The sequence below is a fragment of the Apus apus genome, chromosome 5 (genome assembly GCF_020740795.1).
Source record: "Apus apus isolate bApuApu2 chromosome 5, bApuApu2.pri.cur, whole genome shotgun sequence".
Lineage (NCBI taxonomy): Eukaryota > Metazoa > Chordata > Aves > Apodiformes > Apodidae > Apus > Apus apus.
This window is the reverse complement of record NC_067286.1, coordinates 24,615,049-24,636,703: the sequence shown is the minus strand read 5'-3', so window position 1 is coordinate 24,636,703 and position 21,655 is coordinate 24,615,049. Positions and strand designations below refer to the sequence as shown.

Here is a 21,655-nt window from a genome sequence, read left to right as displayed (position 1 = left end):
TTCTGCTGGGGAGGGAAATCTAGTTCAAGGAACATTTTTCTATTTTTATGTATGTCCTCATGTGTTTCTTCTAAGTTAGCCCTGCTATGAGCCACTCGTTCCTCCAATGAATTTTACCTCTTGTCTTGTTTGCTTACAGAGAAGAAGTCTTGTAGCCTTCTTAGAGTAGAAACTGTCCCTTTGTGCAAGACTAGCCTCACTGTGGATGAAGAAGCCTTTCACACCTTTAAATGAGTTGAATTAACTCTCTCCTTGTGTTTGTGCAGACATGTTTGACCCAGCACTGATTGGTGACAAACCCAAGTGGTATGCTCACCAGCTGCAGCCCATCCACTATCGTGTCTATGACAGTAATTCACAGCTGGCTGAAGCACTGAATATCCCGGTAGAGAAAGAAACAGATTCTGATCCCACTGATGACAGGTTAGTGGGGAGCATGACTCTCATTACATGATAGTTCCTTCAGATTGCTGGGCCTCTCCTCCTACTGCTCATTTGCAGTCTTCTAGCCTGCTAGGTTGCTGTTTCATTTTGTCTGGGCAGAAAACTGACACTGAACTGAATTGTCTCACTGCTCTGTCATCACAGCAACCTCTTAACCCTTTGCTAGAGTCTTCTCAAGCCTTAATTTAGTGTGATTCTCCATTTATATTTTCCTGTTTACTTCGCTACCTGTATGCCACTTGACATTTGGTATTTCCTCCCACCCTAATGCTTTTTTTCTTCCATGCTCTTCTTTCTTTGGTTATTTATATTCCAGTACTGCAAGTGCTCGCACCCATCTCGCCACTCTTTGAAATCTCTGCTCAGTGCACGTAGTTATGTGAAGCTTGTTAGCACTGCTCACTGCTTGAGACCTTGTGTGTTCACGAGTGAGAGTAAACTTTTTTGATACAGTAGTTTGTATTTCCCTGAGTTTTCCATCTGGTTTATTACCCTATGTTCTCTGCTAGCCTGTGAGATTTTTCAGGCCACGTTTTCTATATTTTACACAGCACCAGTGGTCCTGATATAGTGGGATTTGTCATTACTACAAGAAAGGAATGCTTTTACTTGTGATTTTCAGTTCCCTTGAAGTTGTCCCACACATACACACATATGCACTGAGAATTAATACACTACTGCCTGCTTATTTGTGCTTTACTGAGAGCCTTTAAATGTCCTCCCATATTGTGTATTTGTGTGCCTCCCAGTTAATTAATTTGCTCTGAGCTTTCATGAAGCTGGCTTCTGACTCTTGCCAGAAATGCGTTTGTAAAGATTGTAATATCCTTTGATATGAAAGCAGTGCTGATTCACATCTTGGGAACATCAGCCTTGCTATTGCTGTTTTGCTGCCACTCATCTTTCTTTCTCACCTGTTGTGGCAGTGGCAGTGACAGTGTCGACTATGACGACTCAAGTTCCTCCTACTCCTCCCTCGGTGACTTTGTCAGTGAGATGATGAAATGTGACATTAATGGTGATACCCCAAGTGAGTAACTTTGAGCTTTACTTTCACAAGGTACTCACAGGTTCCTCTTCCTCATTCATCTGCACTGTGGGAAAAATGCCTCCCCTAAGGTCCTGAATCCCAGTAAAGTATTGCTCCATTGTGGTTTTGCTCTGAGGTAAAAGTGTCTTCTATAATCCTGCAGTATCCAGTGGTAGGCAGAAAAAAAGACATTTCTTCTGCTTAGATACAATGCCCCCCATAGTACACTGGAAGGAAGAAGAACATAATTAGGTACTGCTGTACAAAACTGGCTCACAAAATCTGGAAACAAAGTGCTGCAGCCAGTAAATATGTGTAGTATGGGCAGCAGAGTACAAGCATTCTCCTGCCCCCCCATATTGGTTCTCAGTGCTGGTTTTAATGAGTCACTCCATCCTAGTGGGGACAGGAAAATACATTCTCTGTGGCTTATATGGAGGCTGCAGCAATAGCCTTTCCAGTTAGCTAAATCTAGGAATGCCAACAGATTTCCTGTGTCCCAAGGACAAGAGGTGATAATCAGAAGTTGCAACAAAAGAAATTCTGCTTGCACAAAAGGAAAAGATCTTCATGGTCAGTGTAGTTAAAACATGTTCTCAGCATCACAGTAGAATGTCAAGCCTTGGAGACTTTTAGAACTCAGTGGAACAAGGCCTTGAGCAACCTGCTTTAACTCTGAAGTTGCCCCTGCTCTGAGCAGAGAGTTGGAATAGATGAACTCCAAAAGCCCTTTACAACCTAAATTTATATACAGGCTTATTCTCCTGAGCAGTCCTCATGTGCTAGTGATCTTTAGATGGGCAGAAAGCTCAGGAATGCAGTGTTCTTTAATGCAAAATGATGTGTTTGCAGATGTTGACCCCCTGACTCACGCAGCCCTTGGTGATGCTAGTGAAGTGGAATTTGATGATTTTCAAGAATATTCAGGGGATCTGGATGAACAGGCCATGGACAGTGAAAACTCCCAAGAGAACAATCAGCCTCGTTCAAGTTCCAGTACTACAGCCAGTAGCAGCCCCAGCACTGTCATCCATGGAGTGAATCATGTGTGTACTGAGATGAGTTCAGCCCCAAGATCAGCATATTAGGATATAAAGAATGGGAGAATGCACGTGGTTCTTTGAGAAGGGCTAAAGCTAATAGGACTGTGAAACTCTGCACAGATTAAATTGCATGCTCTTTCTGGACTTCCTGAGCAAGATGGAGTTTACTGGTACTCTCTTATGCTGGAACAGAGCATTCCTGTACATAAGTCCCCATGCATTGAAAAATGCAGCATTAATAGAGAGCAGTGACCTAGGTTGTGACTGCAGGAATTGCTTTAAACAGAGTCTGGAAAGACTTGATATGTTAGAGGAACAAGGAGCGGGGTGGGGAAACTCATGCATTTTTGGTCATTTGGGAAGAATGGGAGTTGCTTGCATAACCCCAAAACAGGGCAATGGAGAGCTGTTACCCTGAGCTCACACTTACCAGTAAGACTTGTTTTACTGAGGAGTAAGTCCCTAGAACAATGCAGGAATACTGCAGTGTATGTAAAATCCTAGATTAGAGCCATGGATAGTGGGGATAGGGTTGGGACCCAGTAACAAGCAGCAAAGACCTTGCAGACTTCCCAGTTTGAAATAATTGTTCTTGTCCTGCCCTTCAGTTGTATGTAACGCAAATTAGCGAACAGATCAATGATTTGACTGGTCCACAGGAGTCAGCAGATTCAGCAGAAATGGAAGAGAAATTGGTTGCTGGATTTTCAAACCATCTTCCTTCCTTGCAACTGCAACCAAGCTTTCCTAAGATAAGTTTGGATCGTCATGAGAGTGACAGCACAGCTGGCAGCATGAGCTCCTCAGAGGCGGTGGTGAGGAAGCGAGAGTATGACAATCCATACTTTGAACCACAGTATGGTTTTCCCACGGAGGATGAAGATGATGAGCAGGAAGAGAGCTACACCCCAAGATTTAACCAGAATCTCAATGGAAGCAGGTGAGTCCTCCTTGTCTCCTTCCCTTTTGTACAGCACTATTGGGGTTTCCATCTCTTTCATGTAGTTTAACATTGGTTCATTCAAATGCCTTTTGCACCTGAAGTGTCTTGTTGATCACTTCCATTTAATATTGAAATTCTGTAAAAACCCTTCTGGTTTGAGTAAAGGCACTTGCTCAGTTCCCCCACATCTTTGCTTTTATGTAAGCACTAGGAGCTAACAGAATTTTCATTTTTTCCTAGAAACATTCTAGTATATCACCTACTGATTTCTTGAAACCTTTGAGCAATTATTTTGTGAAACTTTCTCTTTTGGGGAAAGATACTGTAGTGATTCATGACATTGGGTTTTCTTGTTACAGCTGTCAAAGCAGGACCTTTTCATCCCTGAATCCACCAATGCCCTTTTTCAGACAAGTTTTCAAAGCCTGAATGCAAAGAAGCTTTAATCATCTTGTTTTCTCTTTCCTTATTTTTTGTTTGCCAGAAGGTGAGGGTAGTGTGGTGAAAACTGATGAGGAAGAGACTGACATTGATCTCCCACAGTCATAAAATGTGTTGATTTGGGTTGGGAAGAGGGAAAGCTAATAACAGATGTATTTAATTTCTTTAAAGGTCTCAGAAGTTACTCCGTCCAAACAGTTTAAAACTGGCCAATGATTCTGATGCAGATTCAGATTCCAGGGCCAGCTCCCCAAACTCTACTGTCTCCAACAACAGCAGTGAAGGTTTTGGGGGCATCATGTCTTTTGCAAGTATGTAACAACGCATTTGTGAAGCTGGTTTTATTTATTGTATTGGAGTTTATGGAGAGATGGAATAGAGGGATGGCTAGTCAAGAAAATTACTTGGTTGGCAAATTGTTACCAGCTGTCCAGAAGCTATGCTGGGAGCCACAGAACCTGTTTAACTTAGAGTGCTGATAGCTATTGCTTTATGTATTTTTCAGTAAGGACGACTTTGGTTATGTGTTTAGACCCTTGTGTTATACAGCACTTTAGGGCACAGATCAGAATTTTTTTCCATTTCATTGAGACAAAAATGTGTGCAATTTCATGAAGTTGATAAAAAAATCTTACCACTAGTACACTTTCCATGCTGCTGTGTAGTATGATTTGGTGCCAAGTTACATTTCTTGCCTGTCCTCACCTACTTTCGATTACATTTTAACAATAAAACTCACAGCTGTGGAAAACAAATCTGGAGTTTTTAATGAGAGAAAGAAGATATGGCCAATTAAGTCTTGCAACTTAGTGGGGAACAGTGCAGGAAGTTTCCAGTAGTGGGGAAAGTATATTGGATGTTTCTGGTAAAATTGTTACTAAAATTAAGCTGAAAAAAAATAGAACCAAAGCAAATTAAAAGAACATGCTGACATTTTTAATGAACATCTTGAAGTGTTAATCAGCTTTTTGATCTACATGAGGTGTTTTCAGGCTGTCTTCAGGCCTAACCAGATGGTATTCCATTATTGTGTTCTTAAGACCTGTCTGTACTAGGAAGAACTTCTGTTTTCTTCTAATAAATGGAAGAGTTCTATTTGAAAGTACACTTCTGTGGCAGATTTACAGTGTTTCACAAGGCACAGTGCCCAGTCCCCACTTAACAACTACATATCCCAGAGATCTTCAGTTATCCTGTTTTCTTATGTGGCCCCTACCATTCATTTGCTCCAAAAATGAGGATAAAACTAGAAGACACAGCTGATGTGAGATTACCTGTTTAAGTGCAGGAAGACACGTGGATATTGCTGTTACATTTAGGACTGAAAGATATAACAGTTAGGATTATAATATGAAAGCTAAGAATTATGTTTTCGTACAATATAGAATAATCTGATTACAGATGTAGTTGCAACGTAAATGCAATGATGTTTTGCTCATGAGACTTTTGGGTAATAAAGAAGAACTTAATCATTAAGGATCTGGAATAAGAAGGTGAATTACAGCAGTTTTAGGAAGTTTGGATGTGTGCAGAGAGCATTAGGCATTGAATTGTTTTCTTCTATCATAGGCAGCCTGTACAGAAACCACAGCACAAGTTTCAGTCTGTCCAACTTAGCCCTACCAACCAAAGTTGGGAGAGACAAGAATACTCCTTTTCCCAGCCTGAAAGGTAATAATTTTTCCCTTTGTCTTCTATAGCCTTTACAGTTCTTGTGACTTGCTAGCCTGAGGACTAACAGGAATCCTAGGGGTGATGCATTTTGGTAGCTTGGCTTGGTAGTACCTGGCTTAAAAGTATCATGACAGTAAATTGTCTTGCTATTTCTCAGTCAGGCTTCTTCCCAACAATCAAGCTGTGTTGGGATGGGAGACTGCAGGTCTAGCCTCTGCTAATGGATACACTGTGAATGCTGGTTTTGTTTTGTTTGATTTTTAAGTACTTAGTGTAAAGAATGGGAACCAAGAGAAGAGGTAGGTCTACTTTTGTACTGTAGCAATCTTAATTATTAGAATTATTAGCTTTAGGTAACTTGTTAGAGCAATGATGGTGCATTTTTAAGTCAGGATAATGCCAGCCTTCCTGTGGAGACTGCAGTTTACATGGGTTTCAAAAGTGTTTATAGCCTTTTCAGTTCATTAAATAAAAATTTTGTGATCAAAATCAAATTATAAACATACTTCAGCTCATCCAGAGTGAAGGTCAGTCCCTAACTTATGTGCATAATCTTTTCACTGGAACATCTGTTTGTCTGTGGTATCATTAGATACTGTGTTTGAATGGGCACTAGAGAAATTACCCTCTTCCTGTGGGTAGACAGACAGCCTGGTCATCCCTGTACCAGATGTAATGACAGGAGGGTGACTGAGCACTTGCTGGTCCTTTAGCATTGAGACCTGTTCAGTTGCTAAACTGGGGAAAGGTTTTATTTTACCTTTTGAGTTATTCTATCTGATTAGAACTTACTGCTTTTGTTTTAATATGTTGAATTTTTTCATTTATTTTTTCTTCCTCATCATTTTCATCGGTAAAGATTACTTTAATCTGGAAGTGGGAAGGGATGTGGATGAAGGTTGGTATGATGTTTTGCTGACCTTTGACCTTGTAGAAACAAAGGCCAAAAGCTGGTTTTTGTGTTTCTGCTTTGGACTTTGTTTTTAGACAAGTAACCATTCCCTGTGTGTAAAATGAGGAGGAACAGGATTGGTATAATAAAAACACTAGCAGAGACTCTGCACAGCTGTTTTTGACAATCTTTTACCAGTTGGTTATGTTTTCATGTCCAATTGTACTGGATAAGAAACATGCTTTGTGTCAGGGTTATTTCCATGGGTAAACTTAATGACTGATTCCATGCATTGGAAGAAAACAGTGATGGGGTTTGCTCTTCCACGTTCATGCTTTGCACTTCATCTTCTGCACTTTTGTTTTCTTTCCTTGACTACTGTAATCCTGTAGGGCCTTTAATGTTACTATGCAGATATGAGGATGGGATTTCAGTGGTGTAGCCCAGTCTGGTTTTCACACGTGCAAGTGTGTGTGTGTGTGTTCATGTCCATTTACATGTGCATGCTGGCTCACTGGGATTCCCACTGAGTGCTTCACTGTTTTTTGAATGGTTTTGTCTCTATTGTACAGGTGTAAAATTGCTGCTTAATCTTACTGAGTGTTTGTGATATCCTGTGTTTCTAACTGTAATGGGAAATGATGCTGGGACTCCATCTCATTGCTGCTGTTTGACCGCTTTCCATCTTCCTTTTTAATTTTTATTTCAGGCACATCCATTGATATTTTTTCCTCAGTGATGCAGATGTTTTTGATAGTGCCCTTGAAATACAATATGTGCAATAACATCCTTGAAAATGCAATACATTCGTTCCACAATGCCAAATTTCAAGTCAAGCACTATCTCCAAGATTAATTATACTGGCCCTTGTTGTCTTGGACTTTCAAGCATCCTTCCTGCTCTGGCGTCATTTGGGTTTTGTTTTGAGGGAGGGCTGGGAAGAAGCTGGTAGTTGGATTCTTTTGATGCTGATGATGGGGAGTGCAGATATTGTAGTACACTACTAATTGTATATTTTGTGTCCCAGTATTTGGGTTAAATACTATAATGGAGATTATTACTGAAGCTGGCCCAGTAAGCAATGAAGGTGGGTTCCCTACAGCATGAGCTGTGCATGATTTAACAATTTCCAGCATTCCCTATGCCTGACTTTGGGCTACCTTTCTCACTGGGTAACCAGTGCCACATGATCTATACTAGTCACCCCCGATGCATTATGCTTTTACATATAGTGACTAATTTGCAGATGGTTCTTGTTGTGGAACTGCATGCAAAGCAGCCACACTTTTCCTGCTTATCACCTCCTGCTCCCATTACCATCTTCTCTTTTTCTCTCTGCATTACTCCCATTACTGTTTTCTGCCGATGTGTGATGCTAGAATATGATATATGCTGCTGCTTTTTTGGAGTTTCCATTTTATTTGAAGTCTGTTACCTGTAATCCGAGTAGGTGTGTTAGCCTTAGCATTGCTTGTTACCAACCTGGGATGAGGCTGCTTTTCTGCCACCCCTTCCTCTCATCTTGTTTCCTCTCCTGTTTAGGAAACAGACGAGCCCTCGTGGATCAAAAGTCTTCAGTCATTAAGCACAGCCCAACAGTGAAGAAAGAATCTCCATTGCCTCAGGGACGAACTAGCAATTCCAGGTAACATTTTTCATTTCTTTTTCAGTATAAAGTGTTTTTCAAGTGCTTTCATACTTGGCCAGTATTTCCTCAGAAGTCTAGCTGTTGAAAACTAAATACTTTTCTGTAGCCCCAAGTTTGCATGTATTACTGTCCGAGAAGATTTGGTATGGGTGGTTTTGCAGTTAATCATACACAGATATTTTTCTGTGCTTTGAAATGTGTCCTTTTTCTGTCTGAGATGAAACAATCTAGGTCCCTACTTCAACTCGGTAATTATTCTTAGTAATTGAGTCTGTTCTGAACAAGGTAGTTTAGCCAGCAGTTTTAATGCACCATGCAGGGATCAGCTGAGTCACATGAAGCAGTTTGGTTCCATAAATTAATGTGAAATGCTTTTCTCAGCCGTGGGAAGGGACTGAGAATAGTGCAAGTAAACATTGCCTGTGCCTGGACTTTCTCCTCCCTCGCTTGTATAACATGTTAGCACTCTATGGGTAGAGTGAAATTTACTTTGAGCTACCAGGGCTGGGAGACAATAATTGCAAAACAGTAGCTGCAGCTTAGACTGGGGAACGCAGCAAGTTGCACAGGAGTTCCCTTCCCATTCCCTCCCTGTGGCAAAACAAGGTGAAGCAGTACATGTGCCAAGTTGCTGCAGCAGTGCTGTTAGTAGTGCTGCACTTCCTCCTGCAAGGAAAGCCTGTGAGTCAGACAAAGCAGCTGTGGGAGAAGGTTGAGGCATAGAGGATTCCTATGGATTCTCAGGAGCGCTGTGAAGGTGGGGAGTAGAGTGATTGCTAGAGGGACTAGTGGAAAATCTGATTATTGCTTATTGTAGGAAATAACAGACAAAATAAAATATTTCATACTACACCTATAGAACAGAGCCTGGGCTGTGTGCAGTTATGTTAGCAGCAGGCATAGCTAGATTTGAACTTCTTTTGTAAACTTAACTTTGAAAATGCATTTCTGTGTGTATCCTGGCCAAATCTCTCTTCCCATGCAAGCCAAGGTCAGCAGAGGCCTGACTTCTCCTTGCTTCCTCTTAAATCCATCAGTGAGAACCAGCAGTTCCTGAAGGAGGTGGTACACAATGTCCTTGATGGACAAGGTGTTGGCTGGCTGAACATGAAGAGAGTCCGACGTCTGCTGGAGAGTGAGCAGCTCCGTGTCTTTGTACTAAGCAAGCTGAACCGCACCATCCAGTCAGAAGATGATGCTCGGCAGGATGTCATACAGGATGTGGTCAGTGCTGAGCTCAGCAGGGTCTTCGTGCCTAGTGTCTGCTGAGGCTCAATTCTTAGAAAACGTTTGTTAAATTGCCTCCTAAAAGCTGATGTTGCAGTGATTTTGCAATTTATGTTCTTGAATTACTTTCTCACTTCTGAAACGGTGACACTAAGGGGACTGTCGTTGCAGGAGGTGAGCCGCAAGGTGTATAAAGGAATGCTGGACTTGCTGAAGTGCACCGTGCTGAGCCTGGAGCAGTCATATGCAAATGCTGGCCTAGGAGGCATGGCCAGCGTCTTTAGTCTGCTAGAGATAGCACATACTCACTATTACAACAAAGGTAAGCAAAGTATTTATGAGAATACAGTGTTTATGAGCCAAACAAGATCCACCAAGGCAGCTGTTTGGTGGCTTCTGATATTTGAGGGGTTTTACGATCCTTTGAAAATAGGTGAGAACTGAGCCATTGTTACTGAAACCACACAAAGCTTGAAACGGTTTTCTCTTGCATACGTGTAACTGGTCCAAAGCAAAATAATGGCCATGCTGATACTTGATTGAAAATGGCAACTATGAAGCGAGATACAAAACCTGGGACTTTTAAAGATGAAGTGGAAATCCTGAGCGTTGGGGACCTTCATGTACACTGTCCTAACCACAGCATTGGAAAATTATTGCAGACAACCTGAATAGGGAGGGAAGTATTCCTAATGTAGAACCATACAAGGCTTACACTTCACCAGCCATCTTGCATTACACAGTGATCCTTGTAGCACTAAGTGCTATTGGAAAGTCTGAAAAGACCTCGTTATTTTTCAGCTCTTTCTTAAATTTTGATTCTGAATGCAAAATAAAAAAAATGCATGTATAAGGAAAAAGAGCAAAAGATGACAATCTCAAATGTTTTAAAGCTATGTATTTAATTGTAGTAGAGGATTAACATCTACTAAACTCTTTGTAGTTGGTGTTCTGCGTGGCTTGCATCAGGGATTTTATGAGTTGGCTTAGATGCCCCAGGGATTACTGGTGTTTATGTCCAATCATTGTTGGAAGGCTGAGGAAAGTAAGGAGGCTGTGCTGGTGTAACAGTCCTGAATGTGGGGAAAAGGCTGATCATGGTCATTATACTCGTAAGCATTTTCCTCTGACACTGAGCCTAAGGAGAATTACAGAGTGACTGATTAGTAACTGATTGAGTAACTCAATGGTTTTAGAGCAAGACTTGCTGATGTATTGCACAGTGCCATAATTTGATGCTAAGTAGTGTGTACTCAGTAAATCCATTATGGTCACAATAGACAGGATTTGATATAAACTTTCCAAGCCTTGAAACATCTTTGAAGGGCTTCTGTCATTATTACTTGACTTCTTGATTTATGGTCAAATTTTAGCGTTTATTATGTTTTACCTGTTGTCAGTGAGTTGATCTAGAGATTTCTAGAAATGTTTTATAGACATTAGTGCTTATCTTAATGTTTTTTAACACATAGTAGTGATCTAGTCATCCTAAAATTGTTCACTTTGCGTATGATGCATAGTGTTTGAACAGGACATGAGTGATACAGGTTATTTGTCCAGAGGAAGCTGAATCTTAATAAAGCATGGTTGTAATTAATTTATTTTAATATGGCCAGACTAAGGACTTATGTTTAGGAACAAGGACTGCTAACAATAGTAGCAGGATTGGGAGCTGTGTCCTAGGAAGCAGTGTCTCTGAAAATGGCAGCTATGTGTGAACTTCCTACTGTTTACTGTGTCTGTAAAAATTGGAAGGGGGCCACTCTGTAAACCTGGGAATATAGATTTGGGATGCAGCTATTGTATTGTCTCCAGACCCACAGCTGAGATAGTACTTCCAGTTCTGATCATCACATTTTGAAAAACTGAGGAGGTTTCTGAAAAGACCTGCAAGGAATTGGGAAAACACTTTTACTCTCAATGATGAAGCTGTTCAGTCTGTTAAATGTTAGGTGTTGATTGTTTTCAATTATTATATAAATGGAAAGATGTTACTGACAGCAAAATCTTAAATCTACCAGACAAAGGTATAACAAGGTCTACTGATACAACACACTCAGATATTAGGATATAAAATTTTGACTGTCAGTTTCATCAGCTATTGGCACAGTTTATGCAGGATTGCATGAGGTTCTTTATGGAAAACCTAATTTGAATTATTCTATTCTGAAAGTTTTGCTGTAATTCGAACTGTGGAGTTTGATACAGAGAAATAATCCAAACTGCCTTCACGGTCATATGATTATAGGAAGTCTTGGAGAACGATAGCTCTCGTTCGATAGCTTATTGGAGAAGAGCTATAACTGATAGCTTTTGAGAGTTTTTTCCCATCAAGTTTCATTGAGTGTTACCCATCAAAGGCTATTGTATTTGTCATCTTTTCACTGTGAGAGGAGCTCACTTATATTCTAGAAGTGTTATTATTGGTAGTTTAGGCAGAGTAGTTTAATTTTGCACAACTCAGCAGAGGAGATACTGCAGTTACTGTGTCAAAGGAGATTCTTAGATTTCAAATGTACAGGAAGGAGATACTTTGTGTATCCCAAAACCAGCACTTTGCCTTCCTCCTCTACTGTTTCCACCAGTGTGTCAGGCTATCTACAAGCTATGGTGACCTATGGGAATAAATATGGGACTGAGCTATTTCAGTGCCAGGCTTCATGATGTAGGCAAGACCATCTGTCGCATCTTCCATTTCCTGCTCTAATATCCTTTTTCCTTGTTTCTTTGTCTTCCCCCCACCGCTTTTTTTTTTTCTTTTTTCAAAGAACCAGAAAAGAGAAGACGAAGCCCAACGGATGGATCTGTCACTCCAGTTGGCAAGGATCCTGCATCATCCCCAAGAGTGGAGCCAAAACCTGCGAAGCAGCTGCCGGTACCTCAGCTGATGCCAAAGGCACCGAGCCCTGCAGGCAAAGGGCCAACAGAGTTTGACACAAGGAGTCTAAAGGAAGAAAATTTTATTGCTTCCATTGGTGTGTATTGAGGTGCATGTGAAGTGCAGGAGGGATATCTATTTTGGCATTAGGTTCTATTTACATTCTCTCCATTTTAACACACTACATTGCTGCTGTAACATGCTTCATCTACACCTTGGATCTCAAGGAACAATCATATGTGTTTTCACTCTGCTCTTGGATAAACTATCCAGGGTACTTTTCTCCCAGAAACTTTCTAATCTTGATTGTTTCTAAATTTCGTTACACTTTAGGTAACTTTCTTTTTTCCTCTGTGATTGATGTTTTCAAGCAATGAGAAATGGCAAAAGGGAAACAGGGCCAGCAGGGCTTTGGAAAGGGCAGCTGTGGAAGGGACTACATGAAACCTAAGAATTGATGACTGCCTGTGGATTATCTAGATTGCATCCTGATAAAAGTGGGACCCAGGATCTGCTGATTGTTAATAATAAAAGCTGCCAAAAAATGTCAGTTGTAGTGTTACAGTTTCCGTGAGCAGGACTGATGGATATTCCTTCTGTGCAATAGCAAATAGAATGTGTGTCCTTCTAAACAGCATCTGATAGGCTGGAAGTTTTCCCAGTCTAAGTTCTTAGCTGGTATAGCTTTTCTCTGTGTTTGAGAAAAAGTTAGAGGTAGGCTTTAAACTTTTATCTAAAAAAGGCTTTACAGACTTTTTTGGGTTAAAAAAAAAGGGGGGGGTGGGTTTTGGAAATTTAGTTGAATCCAACCTGCTGTGGATTGTAAACCAGAGAAAAGTGCCATCAGCATGCGAGAGAAATTCTTTGTCTACTCCAAAAATATGTCATGTTAAATTTTAGCTGTTGCTTCTTATAGTTTGTTTAAAATAACTTTCCAAATTCCAAATAATTTTAGGAGACACTAATCTTCTGAAATCAGCTACTGTGAGGCTGTACCTGCAGTATGTGGCATAAGATGAGAATGTGTGTATTGGGCAATTCTGTGGCAGGAGTGCAGACACTGGTTGTCATACCCATGTAGTGGCTCCGTGACGTCAAGTCCTTCTGAACTGGTACTGAACCCCTCTGACTTGATTTGCTTTACTGTTTCAAGAGGTCATCTATGGAGGCAGTTGCTCAGAAACTAGTCTTGCACTCAATTTGAAAATCTGTCAGGGAGCTAAAAGAAATTCATATTTCCAGCATTTCAGTTTAGTGGTTTGGTTTGCTCTGGGTACTTAATGTCTTTTCTGTAGAAAAGAGAAAAGGGAACTGGTGAATGAAGCTGCAAAACTGCTTTCCATCATATTTGAAAAGTCGTGGCAGTCTGGTGAAGTTCCCACTGACTGAAAAAGGAGAAACATAACCTCCATTTTCAAAAAGGGAAAAAAGGAAGACAGGAACTGCAGGAACTACAGTCTCACCTCTGTGCCCAGCAAGATCATGGAGCAAATCTTTGTAAAGGCTCTGTTAATGTGCATGGAAAATGTGAAGGTGGATGGTGGCAACCAACATGCCTTCACCAAGGGCAAATCGTGCCTGACAAATTTGGTGGCTTTTAGTGATGGGGTCAAAGTGTCGGTGGACAAGGGGAGAGCAACTGATGTCATCCCCCTGGATTGTGCAAAGCGTTTGACACCATCCTGCAATTCATCCTGGTCTCTAAATTGGCAAGATATTGATTGGATAGATGGACCACTTGGTGGATAAGGAATTGGCTGGATGGTTGCACTCAAAGGGTAGTTGTCAACAGCTTGATGTTCAAATGGAGAACAGTGATGCGTAATGTTCCTCAAGGGTCTGTACTGAAACCAGTGCTGATTAACATCTTTGTTGGTGACATGGATAGTGGGATTGAGTGCACCCTCAGCACATTTGCTGATGACACCAACCTCTGTGGTGTGGTCAACATGCTGGAGGGAAGGGATGCCATCCAGAGAGTCTGTGACAGGCTTGAGAGCTGGACCCATGCTAATTTCATGAAGTTCAAAAAGTTGCAAGGTCTTGCAACTGGGTTGAGGCAATTCCAAGCACAATTACAGGTTGGGTGGAGAATGGATTGAGAACAGCCCTGAGAAGAAGGACTTGGTGGTGTTGGTTGATGAGAAGCTGAACATGAGCTGGCAATGTGGGCTTGCAGCCCAGGAAGCCAGTCGTGTCCTGGGCTGCATCAAAAGAAGTGTGGCCAGCAGGTCAAGGGCAGTGAGTCGCCCCACCTTCTCACTGTTGTGAGACCCCACGTGGAGTACTCAACACAAGAAGGACATGGAGCTGTTGGAGTGAGTCCAGAGGAGGGCTGCGAAGATTATCAGAGGGCTGGAGCACCTCTCCTATGAAGACAGGCTGAGAGAGTTGGTCTTGTTTAGGAGAGAGGGCTCTGGGGAGTCCTTGTAGTGCTCTTCCAGTACCTGAAGGGGCCTACAGGAAAGCTGGGGAGGGACTTTTTGCAAGGGTTTGTAGTGATAGGACATGGGAAAATGGCTTTAAACTGGAAGAGGGGAGATTTAGATTAGAAAGAAAGGAAGGAAACCTTTATTGTGAGGATGGTGAGACACAGGAACATGTTGCCCAGAGAAGTTGTGTATTCACTCTCCTTGGAAGTGTTCAAGGCCAGGTGGAATGGGGCCTTTAGCAACCTGGTCTATTGGGAAATGTCCCTGCCCATGTAGGGGAGTTGGAACTAGATGATCTTTACAGTCTCTTCTGACCCAAACCATTCTATGAAAGTGTGCTTCTGACACAACTAAGAATAAAATAGACTTGAGGCCAGTGTTCTTTTAAAGAATTGAGAGATCTTTTGTTTGGATTGCTGAGACAGCTCCTTCCCCTCAGATGAAATGAAAGCTTCATAGTAAAGGAAATCATAGAGATCAGACACTCCATGTTTATGAAGCATCGTAAGAAGCACTGTTAAAGAGAAGAGCTACTTCTTATGTTACGTTAACTACTGTTGCCAGAATATGAGCCTTAAACAATTCAAAGTCTTCAAGGACAAGCAACAGATAAATTCTTATCAGTGGTTCTGATGCTCTAAGGATTTCCACTTGCCTTCTGTGGAACTAAGTTACAAGAAAGATTTGGTTTCACCAAAACTGATCAAAGTTCAAAAGACTTCATTGCTTTTTCTGAATTTTTTTTCTAACTGGTGTTGTGCATCACCAAGAACCATGAGCTAGTATGCAAGCCAGTTTTTAAGTAGTTGCTGTAAAAAAATATGTGGTGCTGTGTTCATCTGACTGTTGAGATCTAGAAGTAAAGGGAATTTCCATTTGTTGTAGGAAAATAGTTTGAAGCTGCTTGGCTATTACACTTTATGTTCTCTTATGGAAGCATCAGTATAAGACAGTACTCTGGATATAGAGGACCAGAGTTAGTCATGGCTAGGCTGAAATTCCTTCTGTAGTGAAATTCAGACTTCCTCATTCAAACCAACTTATTTAGGGAAGAAGCATTTTATAAACATTTGCATGTTGCTGAAATAACAAAATATTTTAAAATAGTTCAATTTAAACATGACAAAAATGTTTCTGCATGAAGATGTTCCTATACAGCAACAGGTTGCCTGGAAAGATTGTCCATTCTCCATCTGTGGATACAGGAAACTCCTGACTGGACATGGTCCTGCAGCTTCCTGTTCTAGTTGACCCTGCTTGGACCAGAGAGGTTTGACTAGAGGATCTCCAAATGTCCCTTTGAACTTCCTCAGTTTCTTGATTCTATGGTGTTTGGAGGGTGCTTATGGCCTTAGGTTGCAGATAAGTAAAACTCAATCCATTGGTATGTTATGGACAAAATGCAAATTGAACTGCTAACCTGTTGACCTAGTTATAAGAGGAAATACTAGGATGAAAAGTAAGTTATCAATGTGATGTGCTGAAGTCGTGTGTCACTGTTTGCAACAGCCATACATGAAGTGTGTTAGTGTGATGGTTAAACCGCATCTCTGAGACCTAGAAGTGGGGTAGCCAAATGTGTGCAGTTTTCTTGTACTACAGGAACAACAGACAAGTAGGTTTGGAGTTTCCAGATTTCAGGGTGGATGTGTTCCTGCTTCACCCCCTGGTTAATTTTTAGACAGTTGATGGTTTCTTGTGTACCTCTGAAGCATGTAGGATGCTTCCTGGTAACAGGGAAGTCAGTTGGTATTCAAAGTTCTTAATTCTTAGGTGAAGAGTGATGGATGTTTATCAGTATGAGGACTGATCTTTGCTGTGCCTTAATATGTAATTGCTTAGCTAGGAAATTCATTGTGATGCTTCTGATACTTTGTTTCCTAAAAGATCACAGATTATTTTCTTACTTCTGGGGTTCTTGTTTTCCAGGGTCCATGGTCATCACTGGTAGTGTTAGGACACTAGTGGCTTTGAAGTTGATAGTTAATAGTTGCCCCTTTATGTTAGTGGTCAGTTTGGTTTTACTGCATACCTGCAGTAACTGCTAATGAAAATGTCAGTACTTACTGAAATTTCTGTTACTATTTTTAAAATAACTGTTTAATACTGGCAGATTATTTTGATGGTTTTTTGAAACAGAAGAGATTGTGCTACCTACTTTATCTGCATCAGATCCCCTCTGGACTTGCTGTCCTGCTTAGTTCAGGTTCATGTATTGAATGCCACAGTATTGAATGCTCCTTGAGTTTATTTGATGTTTTCCTTTTTTTTTTTTTTTTTTTTGACAAAGTAGTTGAGAGTAAAATCTTGGCTGCTTTTAATATGTGAGGATATACTTTACCCTGAATTAACAGGCAAGTAAGTTAGAAGTGATTTAATGGCAGGTATTGTAGCATTCAGCCTGGTGGTTTTTAAGGTAAAGCCACGTGAACTGAACACTTAAGAGGCCAGATGTTTTCAGAGCCCTTTAACAAACAAATTTGGCATATCTTAAAGAGATTGTTGTCTGTGTCAGTGTATGCTCAGCTAGACAAGCCTACAGGATGCTGTTTGGATCCACAAGCAATTTTATCCTTTGCATCTGAGTACTTATGAAAGTTGAAGGAACATCCATCAATCATGAAGCAGATACAGCAGTCAGCTGGATAGCAGCTGTCTTTCTAGGGGTTTTGCACTTGCTACATTCACCTTGCTCCTCATAAGTTTAATGATAATGCTTTAGAGCCTTCCTCTACAATTGTAACGCTATGCTTTTTAAATTTTGTTTTCAGTAGATGTTTCGCTAAATAGAACTTTTTTAGAGCCTGTCTTGTCCTGATTTCTGCCATTTGTAGGGTGTGATGGGTTTCTGACACATTCAAGTGGCCTTTTAGTGGCTCAACAAGTTTCCTTGAAGAGCAGTAGAAGCCTGTACTTCTTTTTCTTTCTCTTTGCTTTTGCTGCTTTTCTAAGAGTGTCTTCCTCTGTAACGTTCCCAGCTTCAATTGTGGTAGGGAAGGCAGTGCCCAGCATTCAGTCAGTTCTGCCTGTCAGCTTGCAATGTTTCTTTGGCCAACAGGCCAGCACCTGGAATGGTCTGATGTTTCTAAGCAGAAAAGATTACTGCATTTCAGAGGGCTCAGGAATGTGAGTGATAGAAAAGTGCGAGTGCCTCATCACTGTTTTGTCTCAGGGCTAAGTTTAAATGAAGAGAGTGCATGCAGACTTCAGACTTTTGTCCTTTTCTCTGCATTGTGTTCTCTTACAGAATTCCTTGACTTCACTGGAGTGCTCTGACCTAGTTTGAATTTTGGAAGTTGGCCTTAAGCATGACTGATACCTTGCTCATTTTTCTTCTTCCCTGTTTTCCATTCTTTATACCCTGCTGGGAGCAAGTGGATGCAGAGTTCAGTTTTTTGCATGTAGTACTGGTCGATAGGCAGAGCTAAGCATTTAGTGAGAATGCTGTCAGGACAAAAATAACTTGTACTTTTAAACTTTGTGATAATGTTTAAGGTTAATATTGGTTAAATATTGTATTAACCTACAGTTTTCATTTTCTTGGAATTGCTGCTGCTGTTTTTGTGCCTTTTCATTTCAGTGGTATAAACTAGGGACATCAAAATGTTTCTGTGAATTAGAGCTTCTGTGATGCCTACATTTTTGAGGAATAAATATCTGACAATCTTAAAGGCCTTTCTCAGAAAAAGTGATTAACTGCATTATATGTGTTCACAATAGCTGTTTTTCCTTAGCTGGTTCACTGTACAAAGTCATCTCTAATGTTTGAATTTTGTAAATGAGAGATGATGCAGTGCTCAATTCCTAACATTGGTGTCTTGTAAAATGTAATTAACCCTTCACTCAGTAGTTGTCATAAATTTCTGCTTTTTTTTTTTTTCTTTCTTTCTTTTGAGATGAAGGGGTGGGGTTTTTGTTTCCAATTTTTTTCCCCATTTTCACCTGTCTGACCAGCTGCTGACTCTTTCTCTTTCTCTCCTGCTTTCAATGCATCTTGGGTAGAATTGTGGAACAAGCACCAGGAAGTGAAAAAGCAAAAATCTTTGGAAAAAACGAGTAAGGAAATTAAAAAACTTAGAAACTGACTCCTCCAGCCTCCCCATAACTGCCAACTCCCCAGGTGCAGGGTGAGCTTGCATCCATGGCACACAGTTTTTATGCCCACGAGAACAAAGGTCTATCAAGAAAGTCTGCCTTGTAGAGGAGACCCAACAGCTCAGTTTGCCTTGGGGAAATTGTGTTCAGTGTCTCTTCTTCTTTTTTTTTCTTTCTTTTTTTTCCTTCTTGTTGCCTTCTTCAAAGAAGGGGAAGCAGATACTCTGCATCCTTGTTGCATCAGACATATATGGAAGGATTTTAAGATATTCTATCTTGTTTCTTAAAAGTTAAAGATTTCTTTGGCATGAATATATTGATTGATTTATGAGGAATTCAGAATTCTCTGTTTTCTCAAGCTGTGGGATGGCAAATCTTGGTTCCTGGCATTAGCCATGAACAGTTTGTGACCACAGTCTGCGACAAGAAACATTTTTGAGGGGAAGAGAGAAGGTGTATGTGAAGAATTGTATTTAGTGATGACTGTTTAGAGAATAGCCTCATAATAAGGAATCAACCTGATTTTATTTTTTATATCCCATGTTAATGGCAGAGTGAAATAATCTGAGGCTGTTTGCAGAGTCTAAAAAGTAGTCTAAATCTACACAAATCATAACATCTGTTGAAATATGATACTGAATAAAAGATTGAATATATATTACCTGCAGGTGTAGGACAAGGTTTTGTTCTTTTGGTTATCACTGTTGTAAACAGGGACATATCACATAAGAATAATAGCTAGTTTATAGGAAACACCTATCACATCATGGTTGTTAATCATAAATGCAGTTTCTACTTTGCAGACCTAATGCCCCTTTTACAGACTTGAGGGTTGAGGACAATTAATAGCTAAGACAAATGGGTGAAAATTCCTGATGTTCTAACTAGGCCTGGTTTGCTACATTCATTTTAGGCTTCCCACTTAAATACTTAACTCCAGATGTTCTCTTGTACTTAGTTCAGAGAGAATGGGGCAAATGGGGCACCTCTGCAGTACAGCTTGCTACATTTAGGATCTGAATTGCTTTCTGCTGAGCCAGGAGTGTGTGCAAGACAGACAAACGCACAGCACATGCACACACCTGCTCTCCCCAACTGGGCCTTTCAGGGAGGTGCCTGTATTGGGAGGGATAAATCAAGGTGTGTTAGTGTTTTATCTATATTAGACATACAGCTCCATAAAGAAGGGAAGGGGAGGTTTTTAAGTGCCTGGAATTTGATAGTGACAACAATGTGATTGTAATTATTGCTCTCCTTAAACTCAGTTAACAGCATTGCCCACAGATGTCAAAAACCTGAACTGCTTCAGTCAGTTTCACTTGCTTTAGAAGTCAAATTGCTAGAAATAGATCTGAATTATGTGCTGGGACAAGGAACTCTAAGGTTGCTTAAAACACACAGCAGAAGTTTAGTATTCTTGCTGTAGTAATGAGATGTAAAACTTTTTGCTGCATTGTTATTCAGAATTAGAAATGATGGCCATTTGAATGAGTGGAAATAGAGCTTTAGAAAACAGCAATGTATGTTTCCATGGAAAATAAGATTCCAAATTCTTAGGATATCTTTTGTTCTTTTTCTTTTTGTAAATTTTGTTTATGCTTTCTCTTTGCTAGAATCTTTGATTATTTGATTTACATCAACAAAGGTTTATGGGTTTAGAGGCAGAAATCTATAACAGATGAAGAACACTCTGTAAAACACTTCACATAGAGAATCAGTCTTGAGTAGTAAGCTAGTATGTTCTGCACAGCCCACTTATGGCTTTGCTATTCATGAGTTTACATACCATCTCAAACTCACTCCCACAAATCTTTGTATATTATCTTTCTCTCTCTCTCTCTTTCCTCCCTTCCCTTTTTCTTTCTTTTTCACTGTCTTTCCCTCTCTAGTATTTACATATAATCCAAACTTCCGTATTTCCCAGGTTGTTGTGACCAGTGCTTATAAGAGAGAGTGGCATTGTTTGCTTGTAGATACTGGATGTAGTCATGGATATATAATACAAATACTCCAGCTGTCTTCCTTTACTGAATAGTTGGCAGATATGGATATGGCAGAAGTGTTGCATTCAGACTCTCCCTCTTTCTGAGAGCAGTGACATTCTATGTACAGTCTATAACATATTCTTGTCTTGTTATTTACCTTGTTCACTGCTTATCCAAATATCTTTTCAGGCTCTGTCTCTCCATCATTCTCTTTTCTTCCTGCCACCCCATCAGAGAACAATAGATGATATGATTCTAGAACTGCATGAGAGATTGAACATAAAGTTCTTTACAGTTTTTTTCCCCCATTTTTGGATTGGTGGATTAATGAATGCATGACTCAAGGCTTGCTGATTCCTTCTGTTGCTACTTACCTATGTGATTGCCAACTCTGGAGAGCCATTTCTAATGTAACTGGGGAATGTTGTGAAGTACAGCATCATACAAGCTTCTTCCTTAAAATTCTTACTGGTGTAGCACCAATTGTTGCTGTTTATGTTGTCACATGTTGCTTATTTGGCTAGATGGTTGCTACAGGCAACCTAACAAACTCAGTCCAAGAATTTGAGCAAATTAGCTGTTAAAAAATGGATTCTGACCTTAAATAAATAAGCATTCTTTATTTACCAAGAATAATGGAAGTGGCTTCCTAGAGTTGAATGGCAACTGCTCTGCATGTGTTATTGTAACTGGAAGCTACTTCACCTTTGTCTGTCCTCTTTTCTCTCTCTTTTCTCTCTTAAATGACTCAAAAAATTACTGTTTAGTCACTCCTGGACTGTGCCTTTGGAGTATTTGCAATTCTGACTAACTTTTGAAGAATGGCAGGTGTGTCCTGCTGAACTTGTTTGCAGTATCAAGGAATAACAAAAATCAAAGGATGAGAAAGCAAATTTATTTTCTTGATACTTTTCCTGCTTTCA

General features: G+C 40.4%; 1 protein-coding gene across 26 annotated transcripts in view; it reads left to right on the top strand.

The window, feature by feature from the left end:
• MADD (MAP kinase activating death domain) overlaps positions 1 to 21,655 on the top strand; it is a 74,525-nt gene that overhangs the window by 25,544 nt on the left and 27,326 nt on the right. For 7 of the 26 annotated variants that reach the window (XM_051622478.1, XM_051622472.1, XM_051622474.1 and 4 more), the window contains 13 exons: positions 267 to 423; positions 1,371 to 1,474; positions 2,327 to 2,520; positions 3,126 to 3,457; positions 4,073 to 4,212; positions 5,471 to 5,572; positions 6,435 to 6,473; positions 7,495 to 7,554; positions 8,010 to 8,112; positions 9,153 to 9,339; positions 9,514 to 9,664; positions 12,111 to 12,317; positions 18,655 to 18,708. In XM_051622478.1, coding sequence (XP_051478438.1) covers positions 267 to 423; positions 1,371 to 1,474; positions 2,327 to 2,520; positions 3,126 to 3,457; positions 4,073 to 4,212; positions 5,471 to 5,572; positions 6,435 to 6,473; positions 7,495 to 7,554; positions 8,010 to 8,112; positions 9,153 to 9,339; positions 9,514 to 9,664; positions 12,111 to 12,317; positions 18,655 to 18,708 — 1,830 coding nt within the window. The remainder of the gene's footprint in view (positions 1 to 266; positions 424 to 1,370; positions 1,475 to 2,326; positions 2,521 to 3,125; positions 3,458 to 4,072; positions 4,213 to 5,470; positions 5,573 to 6,434; positions 6,474 to 7,494; positions 7,555 to 8,009; positions 8,113 to 9,152; positions 9,340 to 9,513; positions 9,665 to 12,110; positions 12,318 to 18,654; positions 18,709 to 21,655) is intronic. The other 19 variants (XM_051622486.1, XM_051622492.1, XM_051622481.1 and 16 more) reach the window with 11 other exon arrangements.